Genomic DNA, 21,770 nt, shown 5'->3' on the forward strand with positions numbered 1-21,770 from the left:
AATATCCGTTCGACGAAACATTTAGTCCACCAAGGGGAGGCGTAAAGTGTTGTTGTTTATCTCTTCGTAGTTCAAATGTTCATGGCACCCCATACTGCGTAACCTGGCGTTTTTATCAATAATGTCATAATATAAAATGTTCGAAGTTTTTTTTTTTTTTTGTTAAATAGCGTGCTCTACTTGGACATTCCGAATTATGCAAGAATGCATTGATATTCTAGAAAAAGGAAAATAACGTGAACGCACCAATAAGGAATCACGATTGTTGTACCAACCTGGATATTTCATTCGGTATTTAAAAGTGTTGTGGTTGGTATAGAACGTCTTCGAGATCGTCGATGTCAAATTGCGAACAATAAATGACATTATTTACAAACCCTCCCAAGAGGAACACAATATTTCTAAAAAAGGAATAAAAAGAGAGGGAGGGAAAGAAAATAAAAGATGATAATTTTTACTTTCGTATTTGACAAAAATAAAAATGGAACCAATTTTTTATAAATATATTCGCCCTCAAAATTTCTAAAATAAACGTTCGGATTTATTCAGACCCATCCACCTTGGCCAATTATAAACTTGTAAGACATATTTAACCTGAGCAGGAACGTAAAATAATAATACTCATTTAAATTTATCGTTCAGTCTACAACTTTTTCACTTAGGAACGACATATAATAAACAAAAATAATACTTTTCTTACACCCAGTGAACACAGAGCGCGTTGTTGCATAAACGGCATTAAAACGTTACTTGCTATTTTGCAGGCTACACAGAGCTTAATAAAATAACGAACATAACCTACCCTGTATGACTGAAGCTTGATATAGCTTGTATCAAGTCATCAGCTGCTTCCACGTCAGCTGCTGAGGGTTCCTCGACCACCTTGAACACGGATCCCAAACTGAAGGGAATGTCGTCCCCGTGCGTTGTTCTTATCCAGTCCGGATGGTCGGTATACGAGGGTCTGTGTGAGAACTGATACATGTAGACCGAACTGTTCTGCAGCCTTAACCTCTTCCCGAATTCCAAAGTCGGACACACAATCTGAAGATGGCCGAAAATATCGGCGCCAGCGTGCAAAACCTTGACACTGTCGTTCTGTTCGACATCCGCAAAATAATGATCGAGAACAATATTTGAATCAACCGGAACAGATGAGACCAGAGCCATTTTTAGCAAAAACATTACCTCTCCTTTGGTCACACCTTCAGCGCTAGAAAGATTGCGAATGGGATTAAATATGTAGTACATCAGGAAATCTCCTTCAGCTTCTGTGACTCCACCAAGAAGATCGACACTGTTTAAGTGCCCTTTTCTTAACGCCTCCTCCGGTTCTTCGGGTACGAGCTCGTCCCCGAAAACGGGGAAGAAGGCGTCGACGCCGCCGCCGCTGAAATTCTTGGTGGCGACGAGGATTGATGCCACGTCCTTAGAACGGAGGCACTCTATGATCTCCTTCCCTCGTAACGATTTCTCAGCAGTGTCTGACGTCTCACAGCCTAGAGCCGTTGCCAGCTTGCTTGACCGTAGACTCGCCTGGTCTTTTGTGCTGCGGACCGCTCTTGAGAAGGGACTCCCGCTTTGCATAATGGCGCGGTGAAAAAGTCCTCTGCTCAACGGAGACAAGATGTGGACACCCACTGCGACAGAGCCTGCGCTGGGTCCCATCAGAGTTATCTTGTCTGGGTCACCACCGAAAGACTGGATATTTTCTTTCACCCAGCGCAAAGCCATGACCTGATCGTACAGCCCCATATTACCGGGGGCGTCTTCAATGTCCAGGTGAAGAAACCCAAAAGCTCCGAGTCTGTACGCGATGGCGACTGTGACCAGGTCACCACGTACGGATAACTCGGAGGAGTCTGATGCCTCCAGAGAAATTCCCCCCGAAGAAAATCCCCCACCGTGGATGGATACAATGACGGGTTTCAAAGTATCATTGGTCATGGGAGTAAACACGTTAAGGTACAGGCAGTCTTCGGATATTTTGTCCGTTGCTTTGATGTTAAGAAACTTGCTGATTTGTGCGACGGGCTGGGAGCACAGAGCAGGGAGCGATGTGGCATTCAGGATGCCTTCCCATTGTCGCTTCGGCGTAGGCTTTTGGAACCGAAGGTCTCCCGTTGGAGGTTCAGCGTACGGTATTCCTAAAAATGCGCGCACTCGTCCTGTCGTGGTTGAGAGCGCGATGCCTTGTACTTGACCCGTACTGGTAAGAATGACGTCCTGAGTTGATTGGGCTGCACAGTTGGACAGGACTCCGCAGATTAAGACTGCCACAGATGCTGGGTGCCACATTTTCTGAAAAGAGGGAGAGTTAAAAAAAATACAGTGAAATCTGATCATTATTTGTCAGGATAATATCCTGATAGAACGCGTACCAAGTAAAAAAAAAGGTGACCATAGAGATTTTATTTAACGTTATTTTATTCTAAAGAAAACATTGCACATATAGCATTTATAATCCTGCGCAGACACAAGTTCGCGGAACTATATTTTTGTATAGGATTCAGAATAAAAATTTTACGTGTGTATACTATAATTGAATAGACAAATAGTTTTGTACAACATAATTGTGTTCACTTAGTTGCCGCAGCGTCAGGCTGATCTTGCCTCCTTTTGAAACGACAACGAAAGAAATTGCTATATAATATTAGATCGCCAAAACTCAAACGTTGAATCGAATACGATTATTAACAGTTATTCACAATATTTACTAGACTAAATAAAGCACCGGATGGATAAGAAAAAAAAAAAAAAGAAAACCCTACCTGTTTGTTTTTCCGCAGTGCATGCGAAACAAAAAAGTGTTAGCAGGAAATAAAAAGAAAAAAGGTTTAAATAACCATAGTTACTATAAAACCCTTAATGTTCGTGAGCCCTTAATTTTCACGAACTTCGCTAATTGAAAAATTTGCTAAAGTTAACGGCACGCTTAAAATTCGGTCCTGAAGAGTTTCAATGCATGCGTCTGGAATTCGCGAAATTTAGTGGCCGTGATTTGTCCTGTGTGACCGATTCGCGAAGAATAGGGGCCGTGACGACAAAGGCTTTTACAGTAAATGGCCAATTTTAGACATAGCTGAAGGATGTGCTCATCCACGTGTGGATACGCAGTATACTGGATGAATGGACGAATATTACCGTTTGAATAAGGTGACGCTTCGCTTCACCAACCCTGTCACCTCGCTTTTGACGTCATTTTTACACAACGTCTATCGAGACTCCAAAAGGACTCGTGTTTTTTTTTTTCGTTTTACGAAGGCGCATTATGTTTAATTTTAGAATGTGGATGTAGTGTATAACAGTGTGCTCAGTGTATACACCTCCCTTGCAGTATCTGGGGTTCATCTTTGAGTTTCCATACCCTCTACTCTTTCCGGCCACGCCAGATAACATATCATCATTTCAAGCTGCATAACGTTTGCATGGTTTCTCTGGATCGGAGAGAAGAGCGCGTAAAATAGCTGTCGAAGTTACAACTGCAGAGGTTCGTTAGTTAAAATTGTCGTACAATGAGAAGATATCTATTTCCGAATGACAGCAGACCTGTGCTATTATGGTATGAAATGGGGTAATACTGTACTTTATATAACTTCTAAATTAGTTTGAATTCAGACATCTTTCTCTCAACAGCCGAAATCCTACCATGAAATTAACAAAACAGAGTATCTCATAACTAGGAATCTCTGTTTTTGGAGTCTATTTCTGGTGCAATTCGTAGGCTGCTTGCCGAAGTTTATTCTTCGCTAAACCAATTTGGGTTTATCAGAGTTTATTTTCGTCATATTCCCAATTCTCTGCAATTCAAAGATAAAGTTTAGTGTATTTTCAATAAAAATAAAATTAAAATAAAAGCCAGTTACAAGCGTACCCTAACATAATAAGAATTCACCAGTACCGAATGACATTTCTGAATTTGTATTCGGTATCGGCATCCTTACCATTGGCAATACTATCTCACAACAAATATTGCGAAGAAGTGTTGCCTCAAGAAGAGTCGATATATTTTAAAATAACGCAAGCCTTTAACGTAGTCGCTGTGAATGGTGGGTGCTTAAGCTGCACTCCCACTTCATTAGAATACACGGGTTTATAGCATTGACTGTTATAAGAGCACGTTCCCTCCCTTCTTTAAAAGATCACAAATAAAACGGTCTAAACTGGAAACATCAACAACGACCTTTTACGTGACCCAGAGGTTTCAATACACGTTGCCCTCACGAACCTTCACAAGCTAAGTAGTTGAAGTGTTCAAAAGAAACTAAAGGTATAGCCTTTTCTCATGACGACTGACCTTGTGCTCTTGTGAAATTTATCTATAAAACACCACCTTTTTAGTTTTATTTCGCGGTCGTGATTTGAAAATGTTTAGCTTTTCGAATTAATCTGAATTGACAGAAGATTTACCGGCGACTGCCTTTTCTGATTAACCCGAAAACACGGAACCCAACTCATAACCTGAGACCTTCATGCGCTCATGTTCGGATATTGTGTTTCGGTATTAAAACCATATAATTATTGCAATAGACGATCCGTCTAACGATTTGTGGACAGTGCTATAAAAGGTACAAGCCTCGCGCGAAAAAAAAAGCTCTTTATTACTGCTATACTGTCGCGTCCATGTTTCTCACAAGGCGTTACACCGCCGTTTTGAAATGAAGTACAAGTGTTTAAAGAAAAACATACACCATATACGTGAAGCAAGGCAGAACAATTTAATGCGCGAAACGCGCACGAGAACTATGTTTAGGAATGAGTTATACTCACCCACTCTCGTACTTGGAGTAGCTCTGAAGCGCTACTGCTCTGGTGTTCCTCCCAGAGTCGATGATCCGCCGCAAAGAATTTCTTGGTTCACCGTCCGACAAGGGCTACACGCTCACAATTCGTTTCCAGCCTTGACACGTTTGTTCGTTCTGCTTTCGCTCTGCTGCTTCCGACGTCGGCGAGAGCGCGAAGAATGAATGGTTTGACGCCGTTGTCCAACGGAGCGGGCAGAAAGAAAATCCAAGAAGGTTTCACAAGGCAACGCAACATATTATGGCATTCAGTTACAAGGCTCATTAGCTCATCCGATCCTTGTTGCGATAGGACGACACATTTTATGACTCGCTATAAATATGGTCGAACAAGAATTGCAGATCCGAAGGTACATTTACCGAAACTCTGGGTATCAACACTGATATGCTCAAATGTCTTGTTTTTTGTTTGTTCCCCATAGTTTCTTACACGTTACGCTGTACGAGTATGCAGGCTACTTCGATTTAAAAGGCGTTTTTTCTTTATTATACGCGTTCGCTCAACAGTGACGTACTAATCTCCGTTACGCAACGGTCAATTATGGGTTTCTTAACGCTGAAAGATGGATATCTGCTTCCCTGAAGCACGGGAAACTTGTCTCTATCGTAATGTTTATGCATCGAGATAACACCAATTTTTCAACTCACTCCGTCCCGCCGATGGAAGTAGTGAAGACATTATTAGTGTGACGGGGTTTTTGTAAATGAGATCTAAGCAGGTTTAAGCGCCTAGGAAACTTTATTGACGCCACTGATTGGAAATCTTGATACATGAATTAGTCCAATTTGTATGCCGGTTGTGTTCGTGACACTAAAGAACAACGTGGTAAATTTTAGATGGTCTAACGTTTCTTCATGTTAAGAGAGGATGATGCCGTGAGAAAGAACGCTGACATTCTCATTCGAGATATGAGGGCTTTATCGGCATGAAAACGCTCCTTTCTTTTTCTAACTTATAGTTTTTCGGCAATTCTTTCTTATTCTCACTTGAAACTGAGCCGGATCTTAAATTTCTTACAAAAGAATGTAAACTTGTCCTGATCATCGTGTTAATTGCGGGGTGCACAGAATTTGTAGCGCGTGTATTTTGTGTGCGTTATGGTTTGTTCTGCTTAGTTACGAGGACTTTCAGTTACGAGGATCACTGGATTTATCAGAAGGAACAAAAGAAGTAAAATTTATTCAGGTGGGCTGCCCTGGCGCAGTGCGTAAGCGCTACAGCACCGACAGCGCGATAGGCATGCGTTTTCTCGGAGGGGGTCGCCAGACCGCACGGGGAGGATATGCCGCTGAAGGCGCACCATCTAATGATATTGAGCGAAGGAGAATGCATTCTCCTAGTATAAAGTATTTTGGTTCTGCTACTTTCGAGGGACGCGTAGTGCCTTAAGCCATTGGTGCTCTTGGATTATGCGAAGCCACTGGTAACTGAAGTAATGGCGACGGAAGGAGGTTTATTGCGCCCCCTCATTTATCGGCTGCTGCGCTAAGTCGTGACGTCATAAGCCAGCCGCGCTATCCGTTGGTGTCTTATGATCTGCCCCGTGACCGCGAGGGTTATCACATGAGGAGCTACTCTTTGTCATTCGGGAGCGAGCTGCACACGCGGACGGTCGCTTTTTCACGCAAGCGCCCGTGAGTCAAAGTAGGTCCTGCTGTTTGCGCTCTGTTCCAGCCGCTCTCGTAGCACTATTCAATAAAAAAAAAAATCCTTTCGTAGAGCTGAGCAAAGGCGCCGGGCTGCGGATCCCCCGGTCCGGAGTTCGATTCCAACTAGCCGCTTGGTCAATCTTTCTCTTTACAATTAATTACGCGTAATTATAGACACACATAATTAAGTATGACCAAGAATGCCCCCTCTTTAGCTTATGCATTGCCTAATATTGGCAGTGTATGCCTTGTGCTGCCTTAGACTGTATGTAACGTTTTTCTGTTACACTATGGCGTGACACATTTCGCGTGAAATTCAGATCATAAACATATGCTGCGTTAAAACATTCATAATCCTGAAAACGCAAGGGCATACGGAGCGAAAGCTCACACTGCTGAACTAAGGGTTCCTGGGCTCGGTGTTCGCCAGTGCGCTTTTTCGATTTAAATGAGTATCGTACAGGCGTGCCTTAATTAACAACTGCTGCATGATGCAAGTTAAAGACCTCAAATTAGCCATCGTACTAGGCTGGCTATTTTTTTTTCATCTACAGCGCGTACCAGTGTCGCTATACCTCAAAGAAAAACCAACTTGACCTTGTCTAAACATCCACGTCTAACATGCTTGCGTTTGCCACGAAAGTGAATACAGCGTGTACAGCCGTAACTGCCAATACATCAATGAATCACAAAAAAAAAAAATCTTCTATTCTAAAACGGACTCCACGAGAGGGAAAAGAGAAAGAAGAATGGACCCAACGACACGCGAAACGTTGATTTGGGGGAAGAGGTGGCCCGCGATTACAGCCCCTTTATATTGTGCCGAGCTACCCTCTTCTCCGCGCTCCGCCAGTCAGCTAGTCTAATAGAGAGCAATTTGCCGAGGACCTGTCTCTGACCTAACTATCTATCGTAACAAATGACCTCATAGGGACTCTCAAAAGACGGCATAGACTGTGGTGATTGGTCGTGGTAGACGCACGGTCATGAACGCATAGGCAGGAATGTCAATTAAACCACTGGATGCTAAAACTTTATTCTGCTGTTGTTTTTTTTCTTCTCTCGATGCGTTTAAGCGTGTGCTTGCCGTCTTTTCTCATGCCAATAGAACCCAAACGTCGGTGACACCCACATTGCCCGACAATCTGCATTTGGCCAACAAGCCTGACCTAACTTATCAGGCGGAAATTGATGGAAAACAAAAACGCGGTGATCCTTCACACCGGAGATAGATCCTTTCAGTTAACTTCCTGGTATAATCAGTCTACACTTTCGATTGTTGGCGTCCGTAAACGAACAGAATTCTTGTCAGAAAGCCGGACTTTACCAAAATGCCTCGCGTTTTTCTTGATTATCTTGAAATAATTCGAGTCTATGGAATATATAAAATATCTGTGCGTAAACAAGAGGATAGGTGGAGGGAAGGCGGTGGGAGGGAGTGGCAGGTTTTTATTGTTTCACTTTCAATCCAGATCACTTGTGTCTTGAAAACAGTTTTAGTTTCGAACGTTTATACATATGTCGGTTTGGAATAAAATCAGTGAGAGAAGTCACTATTAATACGGAAGAGAAAACATTCGGCTCCAATGGATGACTGCGAACAGTCATCGCGGATATAATCGCAAAAATACTACAGAGACAGACAGCGCCACCAAGTGCACAGCTTTTGAACACTATTCTTTAGCAGGAGTCTCTTTTTTTGTGCAGTTTGACAAACCTACACAGGAGGGCGCTGTATGTCCCGCTATTGAGGTGCCTGGACTAACCTTCGCCAACGCGGTTCTTTGTGTCCCTGGCACAGTGCGGGAAGTAATGGAACGTCGTCAACGAGAGGTCGGGAGACAGGCTCTGGGCTGTCACGGAATGGTGGCCACCGAAGCGGTCCAGGGAGATCTTGGGTGGTCGTCGTTTGAGGCCAGGGAGGCGACCAGTAAGATAACCTACGACAGTCGTCTCCGTCTCATGGACCGCGGCCGGTGGGCCAAGAGACTCTTCGTCTACACATATCTCACGGGAATGCAGACTGGCTGGAGGAAGCGGCTGTACCAGTTAGAGAAGAAATACGGCTTCTTTTCAACCCCAGTAACTATCACATCAGACAGGAAGTGGGAAATGGAGATTCGAAACAGGGTGAGAGAGGAGGAGGCAGCTCGGTGGGCAGAAACGGCGAAGTCCAAGTCGACGCTATATATGTACCATCGATATAAGCACAACATCTCGGCAGAGACTAGGCTATACGACAACAGCCTGGGCAGCCGGCTCCTCTTTGAGTCACGCGCAGGAGGGCTGCGAACGCAGATGTATCGCCGTCGCTTCGACCAGACGGTGGAATCTGCAGCATGCCGTGTGTGTGGTCAGGCGGATGAGACAATTGAACACCTTGTGCTGTCGTGCACCGGTCTGCAACCAGTTCAACCGGCGGAGTGTGGACAGGCAACCCGGGAGCTCGCACTGGCAGAGGCACTCGGCTTTGGGTCTGCTTCCAGCTCAGTGGCAGACTCTGCGGGTGGGACTAACGGCAACAACAACACCGACGCTACACCGAGAACCAACGGAGGGTGGCGTGAGCAGGTGGAAGCCACGAAGCGAAGGCTAGAGAACTGGTGGATGCTAGTTCACCAACGGGGATAACCAAATCCCCACTGGCTAGGTCCCAAACTCTACGGGACCGCCCGATTCAAAAGGGAACAGCCGCAAACCATCATCATCATCATCATCTTGAGCGGACGGATCACTTCACGCCGATTAATCTATGTCGTCCCAGTGACCAGTATAGATTTGTTTCGAATATAGCGAGACCATGTCGTGCGGCGTAAAATATTCACTAGAATAACAATTTAAATGATCGTGTTATCACTTTAAACTTGAAAAAGATGTATAATTTCTCTTGGTATACTTCTTAAGTAGGCGACAATAACTAGCAATTTTCGTAGAAACGGTTTCAATTAAGAAGTAACAACAGAGTCCTGCTGTGCAGAGAAGGATTTGTGGCGCATAAGAGATTAACTAATTATAGTAAAAAATACACTCAAAAGTTTTATTACTTACTATTTACCAGTCTTTGTTAAGTTTATCATCCATTCAAGGTGTCTAAACATTGCAGTTTCCTGTGCTACACACACTCAATCTTTACCACCGCTCAAAATTTGGCGAAGGCTCGAAGATTACAGTTTCACGTGACGTAACACATTCTTCGCTAAATTTAGCTCAGAAATCGGGACATCACGTGAAAAGGTGTCACATAACACTGTTACGTCACATGATCATGTAACGCAATGTGACGTCAAGGTGTTCTATTTATACCGATTTCTCCAGAAGTATAAACTATTCTATATTTGATTAAACAAACTACACCACTTGACATAACGCAAATAGCAATTTAATAAGACGTTTCGTCTCTCATACGGGAGACATCATCAGTGAAGCAAAAAGGCATTTATGAGAAAAATGCCAACCAGACATCCTATTTAAGGAGGTTCGGGGGCTAATTTCAAGTACCAAAATAACGATAATAATCCCCGGAGAAGGGTGAAAAGAGGGACAAAGGACAAACACAAATCTCCAAACATGGCTAGATGATGGTGAGCGACTGAAAAAATCCGCCTGCTCCTGGTATCGAACCAGGGACCTCTCCATTTCCAGTGTTTTTCTCTACAAACTGAGACAACCAGGACTTAGACGTCAGTAGAGCAAACGGGTTTTAACAGCTGCGACCAGTCTAACACCAACAAAGGTGAACAACCTGCATTTTACGGTTATGAGGATGCTGCAAATAATACAAAGGTGCACCTTTGCATTATTTGTGACATCCGTCACGCAACAGAACGTGGAAAACATGGGAGGATCTTGAAAACCAAAAAACTGTGAGCAAGAACGTGGCCAGAATTAGGTCAGCAGGTGCGAAATGACGGAAACCTTATATGGGCGTATTGATTGCCGGCTTCTGGTGCATTCTAAATGTGAAATTGTAGCAGCGCAGCTTCCGATTAATTGACGCGATTTCTTTTTGAGCGTCTTCGCATAAAAAAGTTTCTAATGATATTTCAAGCGACTACTTAGATTTTAGAATGGTTTACTTTTTAGTGAGTGCCATGGGGGTATTTCATAAAAATAAATAAAAAAACACACGAAGAGTTCTAAAGTTTGCTTTTGCGATCATCATTTAAATGACACGTTCTAGAATATCGTTCTGCTAATTTAAGAGCGGCGCGATTAAACATAAATGTGAAGAAGAATGTCTAGGTGATTTGGAAACACGCGGGTGCAGAATGAATTATACATTTTGGAGTTGAGAGTGCGCGTGAAATAAGAAACATGTAAGGAAAGAGGATACGGCGGGTTAGAAGGAATGCATTTGCGGGAAATAGACAGATGCAGTCCCCACAGGCGGATGCTACCCTCCAGAGAATGCGGCGTCGGCGCTACCCAACGGCAAAGTCGTCATTCAGGAAGTTCGCTCCTGTCGAAACGTGAATTGAGAAGTTCTGTTGTGTGGCGGCGAAAATGTGAAACAGGGGAACGGGTATAAAATTGCCTACACCCTTGTTTTCGTGAGTAGGTTTCAAGCGAAGTGTCGAAAGTCGGACGACCTCCACTACATGACACCAGCCAAAAAGGACGACCGTAATTTTTTTTTCTTTGTAAAAGTGGCGCAGCATTAGTGGTTGTACGGCCACAGCTTAATCCCTGGTCTACTTCAAACAGAATATCGTTATCTTATTTTTCGGTACAGAAGTGGGGGTCTACGGAAACAAATGAAGAAACGCTGAAACCCAAGCAAGGTAAGACGGAAAAGATCTTTTTGCTGCTTGGTTGTTTAGGTCGTTTGATTGGTGGCTTGCGAGAAGAGAAACGAAGAGGAACATTCGATGCATCGGGGATAAATTAATCTCAGAATATTTCCTTGATGACCGTCATTCTCGGCTACTTTTCGCTAATGGAGAAGAACTTCCGCCAGTTGGGCGAATGGGAATGTGCTAGCCATAACCTCTTTTATGGAGTATTATATCATTATTAAAGACCCCAAGGACAAACCCATCATGGAAAACCAGAAGGCGAAAAAGCACGAATCAGGTAATCTTCGAAGGGTTCCGATTCGATGAAGTCAACGGGAGAGAAGCAAAATGTGCTTCTTCTGCGACGCACACTTCGCGCGTGATAGAGTCAGTGCGAACGACGATGCACCACAGTTTTATAAACATAGGTATGTGTCGAAAAGTAAATATTTTCCGAGTAATCAGCACTCCAGACAAGCGAATTTAGCTACACCAATACGGGTTTTCACCGGAGACTTTCACCGGTGCAAGAAAAGTGGAGATAAAGAGATAATAAAGCTTGTACTAAGAGAAAGTTGTAAGATAAAAAAAAATATTGCTCGCTATCTTATAAAAAAAAAGAAGAAAGAAGATTGATATAGAGGAAGAGAAAGAAACAATGACAGAACGAACACAAGAGGGAAAATATAGATGGTCCAAGAGTTTGTACAGTGCTTTTCTAAGAGCACAATATGAGCGAACAACAAAACAAAACAAATTGCTGCAGTTTTGAAAGCACAGGCAATTGCAAGGACAGAAAAGAAGCTACACAACACAGGGCCCATGGTTTGTGAAGCTTCCTTCTTGATGTCACAAAATATTAATTGATATTTTCCGGTCCAACTCGAGAACCCATGCTTCGCCTTCGGTCACAATTTTATTGAAAATAGGAAGGTTCACACGACCAATCATCCGTAGAAACAGATGCTCACTGAACACTCTTTGAGGTGTAGGGTACAGCGGGCAGAGCCGGGGAGTGCGTTTTTTAGGTATTTTTGACTCCTCCATTTGTTTCCGGAGAACGCCTGCTTCCGACAGACTTGTGAAGTTGACAAGGCAAGTTGACCGACTCAACTGCGCGTGACGACGTCGTGTGAACGTTCGTCCTGATTTTTTGTGCTGCCTTCTTCTGCTCTTAGTTCATCGACCACCACGAAATCTATGCTTTTGATGTTTATGTTTTAGTTAAGCTGCTAGGGTGCTACTGGAGTTAATTGTTCTATGGCGTTTTGAGCTTTTATGAAATTTTACTTGATTCTAAATTCTTGGCCTTTACATTTAGACGTTAATCCGAAATCTATTAATATATATATACTCGGCAGAAAGCGTCGAAAGTTTTAACGCGTTCTGAATTCGGTAAGTTTTTCGATGTATCCTTTGTTAGTATGATTTGTAATGGTATTTGTCACTGGTGGTAGCAATGGCCTTGCGATATCTGCAACGAAGACATAAAAATCAATGAGTATACGCTTGAAGTCATTGCCTCATAAATGCAATGGCACCAGCCATTCACGAAACAGCATGCAGTCTCCTGTTAGAGATTACCATTTATAAAAGGCACTAACTCAGTTTCGAATGCTAGGCACTCGATGACTGAATAACGCAATGCATGTGTTTTTTTTTTCTCTTGTAGAGATTTAGCAATTTTAAAACATTAGTTCATTTTTGTGAATCGTTTGAGGTTAGAAAATAAACTCGAATGCTAACTCATTCGAACCTCTCACGGGGTGTTCTACAAATACAAATGTTAAGATTCCTGTCATTTTGCATTGTTTCCGTGGACTCAAATATTGAAGTCATTGGGATTGGCTCAAAAAGATCAAATTGATACTCACCAGTGTTTTTACATTTTTTTTATATATTATCGAAAAATCCCAAAACCATACCTATCATGATCTCGGTTTATTACGAAAAGAGGCGTCTCTAGCGTGAATAGATCATTATGACCGCCACGTTTGTTTGTTTCTTTCCGAGGAAAGTCGCGTACAGTTTCCGCCATCTATTTACATTGCCTCATCGGCGACGTCCTTGGAAACCATGTAGTGCGGAAAGCTTCCTGGAAAGAAATTATACTCTCGGTCTTCTTTGGGATTAATCGCAAGGCCGTAATCCGCTTATTTCCGGGAGAGTTGGTTGTACAGTGCATCCTCAAAGAACAACAATACGTGTTCAAGGGAAGGAGCGCCTTAAACTAAGGCGCGAGGTCATCTTACGGAAATAAAATCAAATAATGTGAAATGCTAAACTTTGGCCAGCTTTATAATGAAAAAAACTTACCGGAATCTTGCAGTAATGTGTCAGCAATTATAAGCCAAATCTTCTCGAAGATTTAAGCTACACCTACGTTGGCGTATCACTCTATTTAAGCGAGAAGAAAAAAAAATGTTTGAAGTGAGTTTGGGTCGTTTCACTGAAGTTGCGAAGGTGTCAACAGCAGAAGAAACATGCAGGTTGTTAGGATATCCATGCAGAAGCAAGAAAACACACACGCAAATGTTAATTCTTTATAAAAAATGAATAAATTGTGAAAACAAAGTACGATCCATTCAAAGTATACTGAGAATATATTTTTTTTTTTCACATTGCAATCTGGTGTTCTGAAGTCGTTATTCATGCGATAATTTATAAGAAAGTTTTAGAATATCGTACGCAATTTTAGAGCACGCCACGCATGAGAGTTTTAGAATAGCGTTTCTACGCCGCGACGCAAAACGCCAAGCATCTCGCGCTTGTAATGCCACCAAGACACAATAGCAATTTTGATTTCACGCACGCAATGCGGTAACTTGAGAACTAACAAGTTGTTTGATCTGGAGTAACATTTCAGATTTGTTTAAACATGAGAATGCGACAAGAACCGTAAACTGGTCATGTCCGCTTTAGTCGCCTCGGCAAGACAGGTCACGAGTGCTGACACTTATCGTCGCACACGTACCCGCCGTACGCGTCGGAAGCAGCAGGTTACCGGCGATCGTTGCCTACTTTGACGGGTCTTCCAAACCGTTCGGGACGTGCCCTCCCGTAGAACTGCAATGCCGTTATGGATTGAAAATCGCAGAAGCGAGGATGCCACCGACGTCGCGCTCACGACGACCCCCAAAGCGGCCGCAACCGCGGTCCTGGGAGCGACTATTCTCTAACTGTGCTCGTCTTGGCTTTTGCCAACTTCTCGTGCATCACGACTCCTTTTCGAAGGAACGCAAAGACTGTTTGCGTACGCACACAATTTCCGAGAAATAGCGTACGTTAAAATAGCGCACCAAAGCGCAAAAACCTGTAAGCCTTCGGCGTATCGGCAGTGACGAGGACGCTATTCTGTGCGTATATTATTTTAAAAACTGCCTATTAATAGATGGAATGGAAAAAGAAGACGGATGCATGGAAACAGCCCGCATTTGTTTTGTGCAAGAATGCGATGCAAAAAAGGCCCGTCAGCAACGCAAATGACACGATCAGGAAACGGTAGGTGTGTATGGTATTAATAACACTTCCTTAACGCTGCATTTTTTACCGATAAGAACGCTGTGTTGTATTGCAGTAGATGACGCGATGTTTTCATTCGAACCGACAGTATGTGAGTACATCATTTTCCATCGCACTTCGTTTGATCAAGATGGTCTTGCAAATTGTTCCCTCTGTACTCAAGACGCTTGTTCTGCTAGCGAACGTTATAATGGTCTGTGCGTCAGGGGCAGAACCACCTGTGGTTAACACTCCCAGCGGAAGGCTTGCTGGGGTGCGGTTGTCGTTCGAGAACAAATTTACCGATGCTTTCCTTGGAATCCCGTATGCTGTGCCTCCATTGGGGGACCTTCGTTTTAGAAAGCCTTTACCATTTCCGTCGTGGGGAAACGTTCGCAGTGCAAGTCAGTATGCACCCGCCTGCAGCCAGCTAAACTTTAGGATCCATTATGGTGTCGTTCTCAACAACTCTCTGTCATCAGAAGACTGCTTGTACCTGAACATTTGGAAACCATCGTGCGCCAGGGTTGACAAGTGCAATTCTATGTTACCTGTGGTCGTGTACGTGTACGGCGGAGCTTTTCAGTGGGGTGATACCTCAATGTTCTACAATGACGGCTTAGTGTTTTCCTCGGTAAATGACGTTGTCTTTGTTAGTTTCAACTACAGAACGGGCGTATTCGGGTTTCTCACCACTGGCACAAAAGAAGCACCGGGAAATTTGGCGTTTTGGGATCAACTGCTAGCCTTGAAATGGGTTCAGAAGCACATGACTGCTTTTGGAGGGGACCCAGGTTCTGTGACATTGTATGGCCAAAGCTCGGGTTCTATGGCGGTGGGGGTTCATGTTTTATCGCCTCTTAGCAGAGGCTTGTTCAAAAGATGCATATTCGAGAGCGGCACACCCCTCTCCCTGTTTACGCTTCCTACTGGGGAGGAAACGAGTAGTTTTTACGACATTGCGGCTTCCACCCAATGTGCAAGTCCTTCGCAAAATATTTCAGTTATGCTTAATTGTTTGCGCCAGGTCAAAACAGAGAAGATCCTATCTGCTTTGAAGGGGGGCAGAGTAGGATCTGTTATGTTCTACCCGTTGCACGGAGACGAATTTTTACCTCGTAGTTTGTTTTCAGAAGACAACATGGGGCGGATCAATGGCGAAGAAATGTTGATGGGCTCCACAGTGGACGAAGGGTCTCTATTTATCCAGCATATGCTCGATATAAACGAAGAGTTTGGTCGATTAGTAACTGAATATTACGATACTGTAGTATCCGTCTTTTTGGGCAGAGCCCTCAATGTTCCGTCCAGCGTTGCTCGTAGGTATATCCAGTCCTATTTTCCTCACGGCAAAAAAAACGTCTCAAAAGAAGATATGCTAAGTCGGCTCGGCCACACGTACGGTGACGTCGTATTCATCTGCGCGACAAATATTTGGGGTGACTTTCTCTCGAGACAAGGCCACGACGTCTATCGGTACGTCTATGGTCAGCGGATGAGTTTAAGCCACTGGCCAAACTGGACAGGAATTGTACATGGTGACGACTTACCTTATATGCTTGGCTCGGTGGCTATGCTGCGCGAAAATTTAAAAGAAGACAGATGGCGCTATATTCCGGCCTGGTTCCGAGAAATGTCCATTCCTCAAGCGGAGCTTGCCTTCAGCAGGCAAACTGTTCGAGCCCTGGGAAACTTCGCCAAGACTGGGTGAGTGGAAAGAAGCAACTTAGATTGTACACTGCTATGTAAAGTTCTCGCTGCTCTGTTAAACAAGCTCGCCCACACACCTGCGCATATTACCAATTCATTCTACTGCCCTTGCGCACCCGTATACACGTTATCGGAAAAGTAGAGAATTACTACTACAGTTATTTTCAGGATAGAACACAAAAAAGGACATGTATTTAATACAGCTCAACCAAGCTTATTGGGCGTTACATATAAGGTAAACAAATTAATTTTGGGGCGTTAAACACAGTATAGATTTAAAACAAAAACTATTTATGCAGCCTGCAACGTTACCACTGAAACCAATTTTGGCGTTTAGCGTCAATATAGTAAAACGGATACGCAAAAATCGAGTGTCGTTTCGTCATGCTTCGTCTCACCTAAACATGGACTAATCGTAAAGACGGCTAGTCTGTCTGTATATAGTGCAGTGAAAGCTACCTGCACAAGCAGGTAGCACTGACTGGTGTTCACACTGCAAGAGCGTTCATGGAGCCAAGTGCGAACAAACGAAAATGAATTATTTATTCATGTTAATCCATAAAGAATCGATGACATTACACGAAGGTTAATACAAAAAGAAACAAGACATCGATCCAAAAACATAAGCTAGGTAAAACACAACATTAAAAGAAATGTAAACTCATGGTTTTTGTGACCTCTTGGCACAACAGTACGGAACTGGTGTTGGAGGCGATGGTTTCAGGAAGGCTATTCCATGCGATGACTGTAGTGAGAAAAATAGCTAGTGAATGCAAGCCTTCTCTATAGACCTTTCAAATTATGGTTATAGTTGAGGCGGGAAGGGGATAACGTATTCGGATTTGGTTGTATAGTATGGTAAGTGTAAAACGTGTTATTTTAAAACTTGCGGAAAAAAACATAATTGTGCAATGATTCGCCGAGATTGCTAATACCCTTTGAGCGTAGTCATTATTAGTTGAGAAGTATAGTGGGATTACGCAGCTCCTAGGGTAACGCGTTCTAGTTGTAGGACTTTGAAGTTGGTATGAAACAAGCTCATTCCTGAAACACACATACAAACAAAAATGTTCCACTTAATGCACGGGTAGTTCAAGCAACGTTTGTTTGGACTCTAAATTCGGAGAAATAGCTGATCCAATCGACGGGGACGAATATATATTTCAGGAAAAAAAAACGACTCTGTCCACCACAAAGCCGGTGTTTCGTGCAACACCAAACCCGTCGATTCGCATTGTCTATGGAGGCGGAATGAGAGAGCCACTCGTACGACTTTGCGAATGCCTGCTGCACCGCACACAATCTGTGACTGAGCTGCTTGCATATTTTAAGTAAAACGCAAGGCATCCCGGTTGCTTCTGGTTGACAGCTCTCTAGCAGTGACAGCTCCCCAATGTCCAGGCTTGTTCTGTAATTTTTCAAGCCCCATCCCCTTCCATTCCTTACCTGCCTCAGATTCTTCTTTTATTTTATTTATTCTTCAGCGCGGAAGTCAATCATCCAGAGTCTAAATCTAACAGGAGTGTTTTCTGATATCTTAGTGAACAAAAGTATGGTGGGGAGCGGATAAATAGAGGGCAGGCCTATGAATGTGTAAGCTTGTTTCATCTGCAAAAGAAGAAGAAAAAAAGCTTACTTCTGTGTATGATATCTGAGAAAATGCAAGGAAGAGGGATTATGTGCACTTAGTTCTGAGCTTACTGGTAGGAATTCTGAGGCTTTTGTCCGCCTCCGCAAACGAAAAAAAGCTATTTTGCTGGAACGAAACGTTTTAGCGAAATAGCTAACAGCAATTAGCTGAGAGTCGTCTGAGTCACATCTATAGCCTGGCAGATTTAATTTTGAAAGTTGGTCTAATCCACACTTCTCTGACTTTCAAATTGTGGCCGTGAAATAAACAGCTTGTAATCATATCTTATTCATATATTTACTGCCGTAGCTACCCAGTTGAAATGCCAAGGCCATAAAAAGATATCTCGGGCACAATTTCGTCAAACGCACAGCTTTGGGAAGTGCTTTGGCAGCAGTTAGGCACAAGTGCTTACGGTACATCCTGGCTGCGCTCATGTTCCTGCTTGTGTGGACAAGCATATATAAAAAGAATCCTGTCAAAGTTGCTTTTGCGTGCTCGCTGTACCTTCGAGTACACCAATGGCACAAGCCCGGACAGCATGGTTCGAAACGAATAAAATCAACTCGCCCTCATCTCTCAAAAGAAAAAAAAAACAGTTACAACAACGGCAACAGCAACAATAACAAACATTCCATATTTTGCAGAGGTCGCAAGTAGTCAATCACTGTGACCGAACATGGAATCTCAGCGAATAACCAAATTTAGAACAAAATTACATCCCCAAAAGAGGTCAGTCTACCCAGGAGAAACGCTAAAACTTGTTCAACGCTGTGTAAGGGCAATTTGGACAGTACAAAAAGACTGCTGATCTGGGATCTTTAACGTGAATCAAGCGGATGTGACAACGCGTGTCCAAACCGCCTACGAGGTTCCTCGTACCGATATTCGCCCGTGGGGCATGTGTAATCTGCCGTCGCAATCAACCAGAACATTGTACCATTTAGAAATAAGGGGCGTGAGTGGGCCTCCAGCCGACCTGCGGTACTAAAATATTAAGGTGGGGTAGTACGATATGCATATTACAAATGAATAGCGCGAAGGTCAAGTGCACACTGACAAAACAAGCTCTAGCTCACAACTGTCGTTTTAATATTCATGCAGAAGACGAGAAAGAGGTAGCGTTTCTCTTCTTTCTTTACAGGTTATAAAAAACCTTGCCAAAATGAAATTGCCTGAACGGGAAGGGAAAGTTACGCTGAAAGAACTGAGAAATAACATAAAAAAGCAAAATGTTACGTTAAAAAAAAACAAAAAAACTGAGAAATAGCAGAAAGAAGGAGGAAGTTCCTGACAGTAAACTACTGAAACAACATCAAGTAGGAAAGTTAAGGTAATGAAGTTCTTTTTCACGTAATGCCACTGATGGTGCACTGACAAAAGTTGTTTTTTTCTTTGATGATCTTCGCCTCGTATAGTTCCCTTGAGCTCTTCTCAAGGAACCTTCAAAGGACCTTTGTTTCTGTCAGTATCAGTTTGCAGGTACAGTCTCCTACGTGCACTGCGAGATGCCTGCCGTAACGAAAGAAAACTTTAAAGAGACAGTCCTACGAACAAGGCGCCATCGAAAGGAGGATTGTTGTTATGGGGCTCGAAATGAATTTACATGGCGACAAGCACGGGATAGCACAATAAAACAGGTAGTCTAAGTTAATGTGAGACACAAGGAACTTATACTAAGAGCATAAATACAGAAAGGGTCCCAATTGACCAATTCGAAGGCGTAAATTCAATGTTACATTTACCAGTGCCCTTGCCGCTGTCATCCCAATCTTGCTGAAGCCTCAATTTGGCTAGAAGTGTCGATTCGGCTTCACCTTTCCAGTTCGGCTACATCATTCATTCGGCTAGAAGTTTCAATTTGGCTGGACGCTTCAGTTCGGTTACATGTTTCGATTCGGCGGCACGCTTCAGTTCGGCTACATCCTCAGTTCGGCTAGAAGTTTCAATTCGGCGGCATGCTTCAGTTTGGTTAGACCCTCGTTTCAATTCAGCTGGACGTTCTAGGTTGATCAAGTTGGACATACAAGCATAAGATGCCCCAATATTATTGCGAGACGTTAACTATATCCGCATATCACCTTGGCATTGCAACCTGTGACTTCAAATCAGAAAGTTCATACAGCTAAGAAGGCTTTCGGCACAAAACCATTTGTGTTTGTCTTGTCTGTTTGTGGAGCTGCTGTGCAAACACCAGGTCTCTGCTTCAAAATAAAATAATTTATTCACTCGCCCGAAAAGAAGCAATCTTTAGACTGCTGTTATTAATTCTTTATGCAAGTGAATAGATTGTTTCATTTTGAAGCAGAGATCTGGTGTTTGCACATCAGCTCCACAGACACACAAGACAAACAAAAATGTTTTTTTTTATGCCTAAAGCATTCTTATCTGCTTGAACTTATTGATTTTAATTCGCGGGCTACAATGTTTAGGCGAGAGGCGGGTATAGTTAACGCCTCTCTACAAAGTTGGGGGCACCTTATGCTTGGCTGTCAAACTTAATTAACTTGGAACGTCCAGCCTAATTGAAACGGGGATCTAGCCAAACTGAATTCAGCCGAATTGAAACTTGTAGCTGAACTGAAGATCTAGCCGAAATCAAGCGAGCAGCCGAATCGAAACTTTTAGCCAAACTGAGGATGTAGCCGAACTGAAGCGTCCAGACAAATAGAAACTTCTAGCCTAATTGAGGATGTAGCCGAACTGGAGCGCGGAGCCGAATCAAAACTTCCAGCCGAGTTAAGGCAACAGCCAGCTTCAGGCTTCAGCCGGGTGGGTACGTAACCGCACTTGCCCCCGTGGGGCACGTCGATTTATCCCCAATTATCCCGAATAGCTTATCCCTATTAGCATCCAGTGCCCTTTCAACCTCCTTACCTCTTGGCTCAAACAAGAAGCCATGTTTTTTATCAGCATCAGGGGCTCCGGAGGTTTGTCTGATGTGTGGGGTCGACGTCTGGGAGCCCATGGCACGTCGTGTTGTTCATCTTTCTCTCTCTCTCTCTATATATATATATATATATATACAGGGTGTTTTTTTATTCTTACACACTTGTTTAAAAAAATCCATGAAAGCTACACTAACGCGGTTTGTGCAGGTGGGTTATACGACCAGGCGGACATCATGTGGGTGACTAATCTTTGCGATAAGTCGGCTAATTAATTAAAATTCGTTAATTAAATTTTTAATTAGTGGAAATAGACATATAGTTTCAATTAGAAACTTGTAGAGAATCAGCGAAAACCACTAAATCATCTGTTACTGGAAAGCTATAACGCCGGGGAAGCATTTTACGGCGTTCTGTAAAAGCGTTCCATTTGGACGCGTTTCTAGATATCGGTTTCTTATCGGAGCGCATAACCGCGCCCGCGGTCCTGCTCCCCAGTGGCTGAGACGCGCAACAGACGTGCGCCGTACTTCCCTCCATTCTACGAGGGAGGCGAAGAGGTGGCTTCGCGCCGGGACCACCGGGGAGCAGGATCGCGGGCGCGTAGATGCGCTCCGATAAGAAACCGAAATCTAGAAACGCATCCAAATGGAGCGTTTTTACAGAATGCCGTAAAATGCTGATTAATTTAGCTAGATTAATGCGCCGACCGCATTAATCTAGCTTTCATGGTTTAAAAAAAATGTTAAGCTTAAAACAAACACCCCCTCCCACACACACACATATATATATATATATATGTGTGTGTGTGTGT

At 43.3% G+C, this 21,770-nt stretch overlaps 2 protein-coding genes across 2 annotated transcripts; one reads left to right on the top strand and one right to left on the bottom strand.

Moving 5' to 3' along the window:
* Nucleotides 1–1,007: 1,007 nt before the first annotated feature.
* Nucleotides 1,008–4,811, bottom strand: LOC8040144 (acetylcholinesterase). The gene is made up of 3 exons (XM_042291856.1): nucleotides 4,771–4,811; nucleotides 1,206–2,301; nucleotides 1,008–1,012 (listed from the first exon to the last, which is right to left on the bottom strand). The coding sequence occupies exons 2-3, from the start codon at nucleotides 2,296–2,298 to the stop codon at nucleotides 1,008–1,010; spliced, it is 1,098 nt and encodes a 365-aa protein (XP_042147790.1). The 5' UTR covers nucleotides 2,299–2,301; nucleotides 4,771–4,811.
* A 10,068-nt stretch (nucleotides 4,812–14,879) lies between these two features.
* Nucleotides 14,880–16,439, top strand: LOC8040145 (cholinesterase 1-like). The gene has a single exon (XM_040221384.1). It carries the CDS (start codon nucleotides 14,880–14,882, stop codon nucleotides 16,437–16,439), a length of 1,560 nt encoding a protein of 519 aa, XP_040077318.1.
* Nucleotides 16,440–21,770: the final 5,331 nt, after the last annotated feature.

The sequence above is a fragment of the Ixodes scapularis genome, unplaced genomic scaffold (genome assembly GCF_016920785.2).
Source record: "Ixodes scapularis isolate PalLabHiFi unplaced genomic scaffold, ASM1692078v2 PGA_scaffold0__279_contigs__length_252992795, whole genome shotgun sequence".
Classification (NCBI taxonomy): domain Eukaryota; kingdom Metazoa; phylum Arthropoda; class Arachnida; order Ixodida; family Ixodidae; genus Ixodes; species Ixodes scapularis.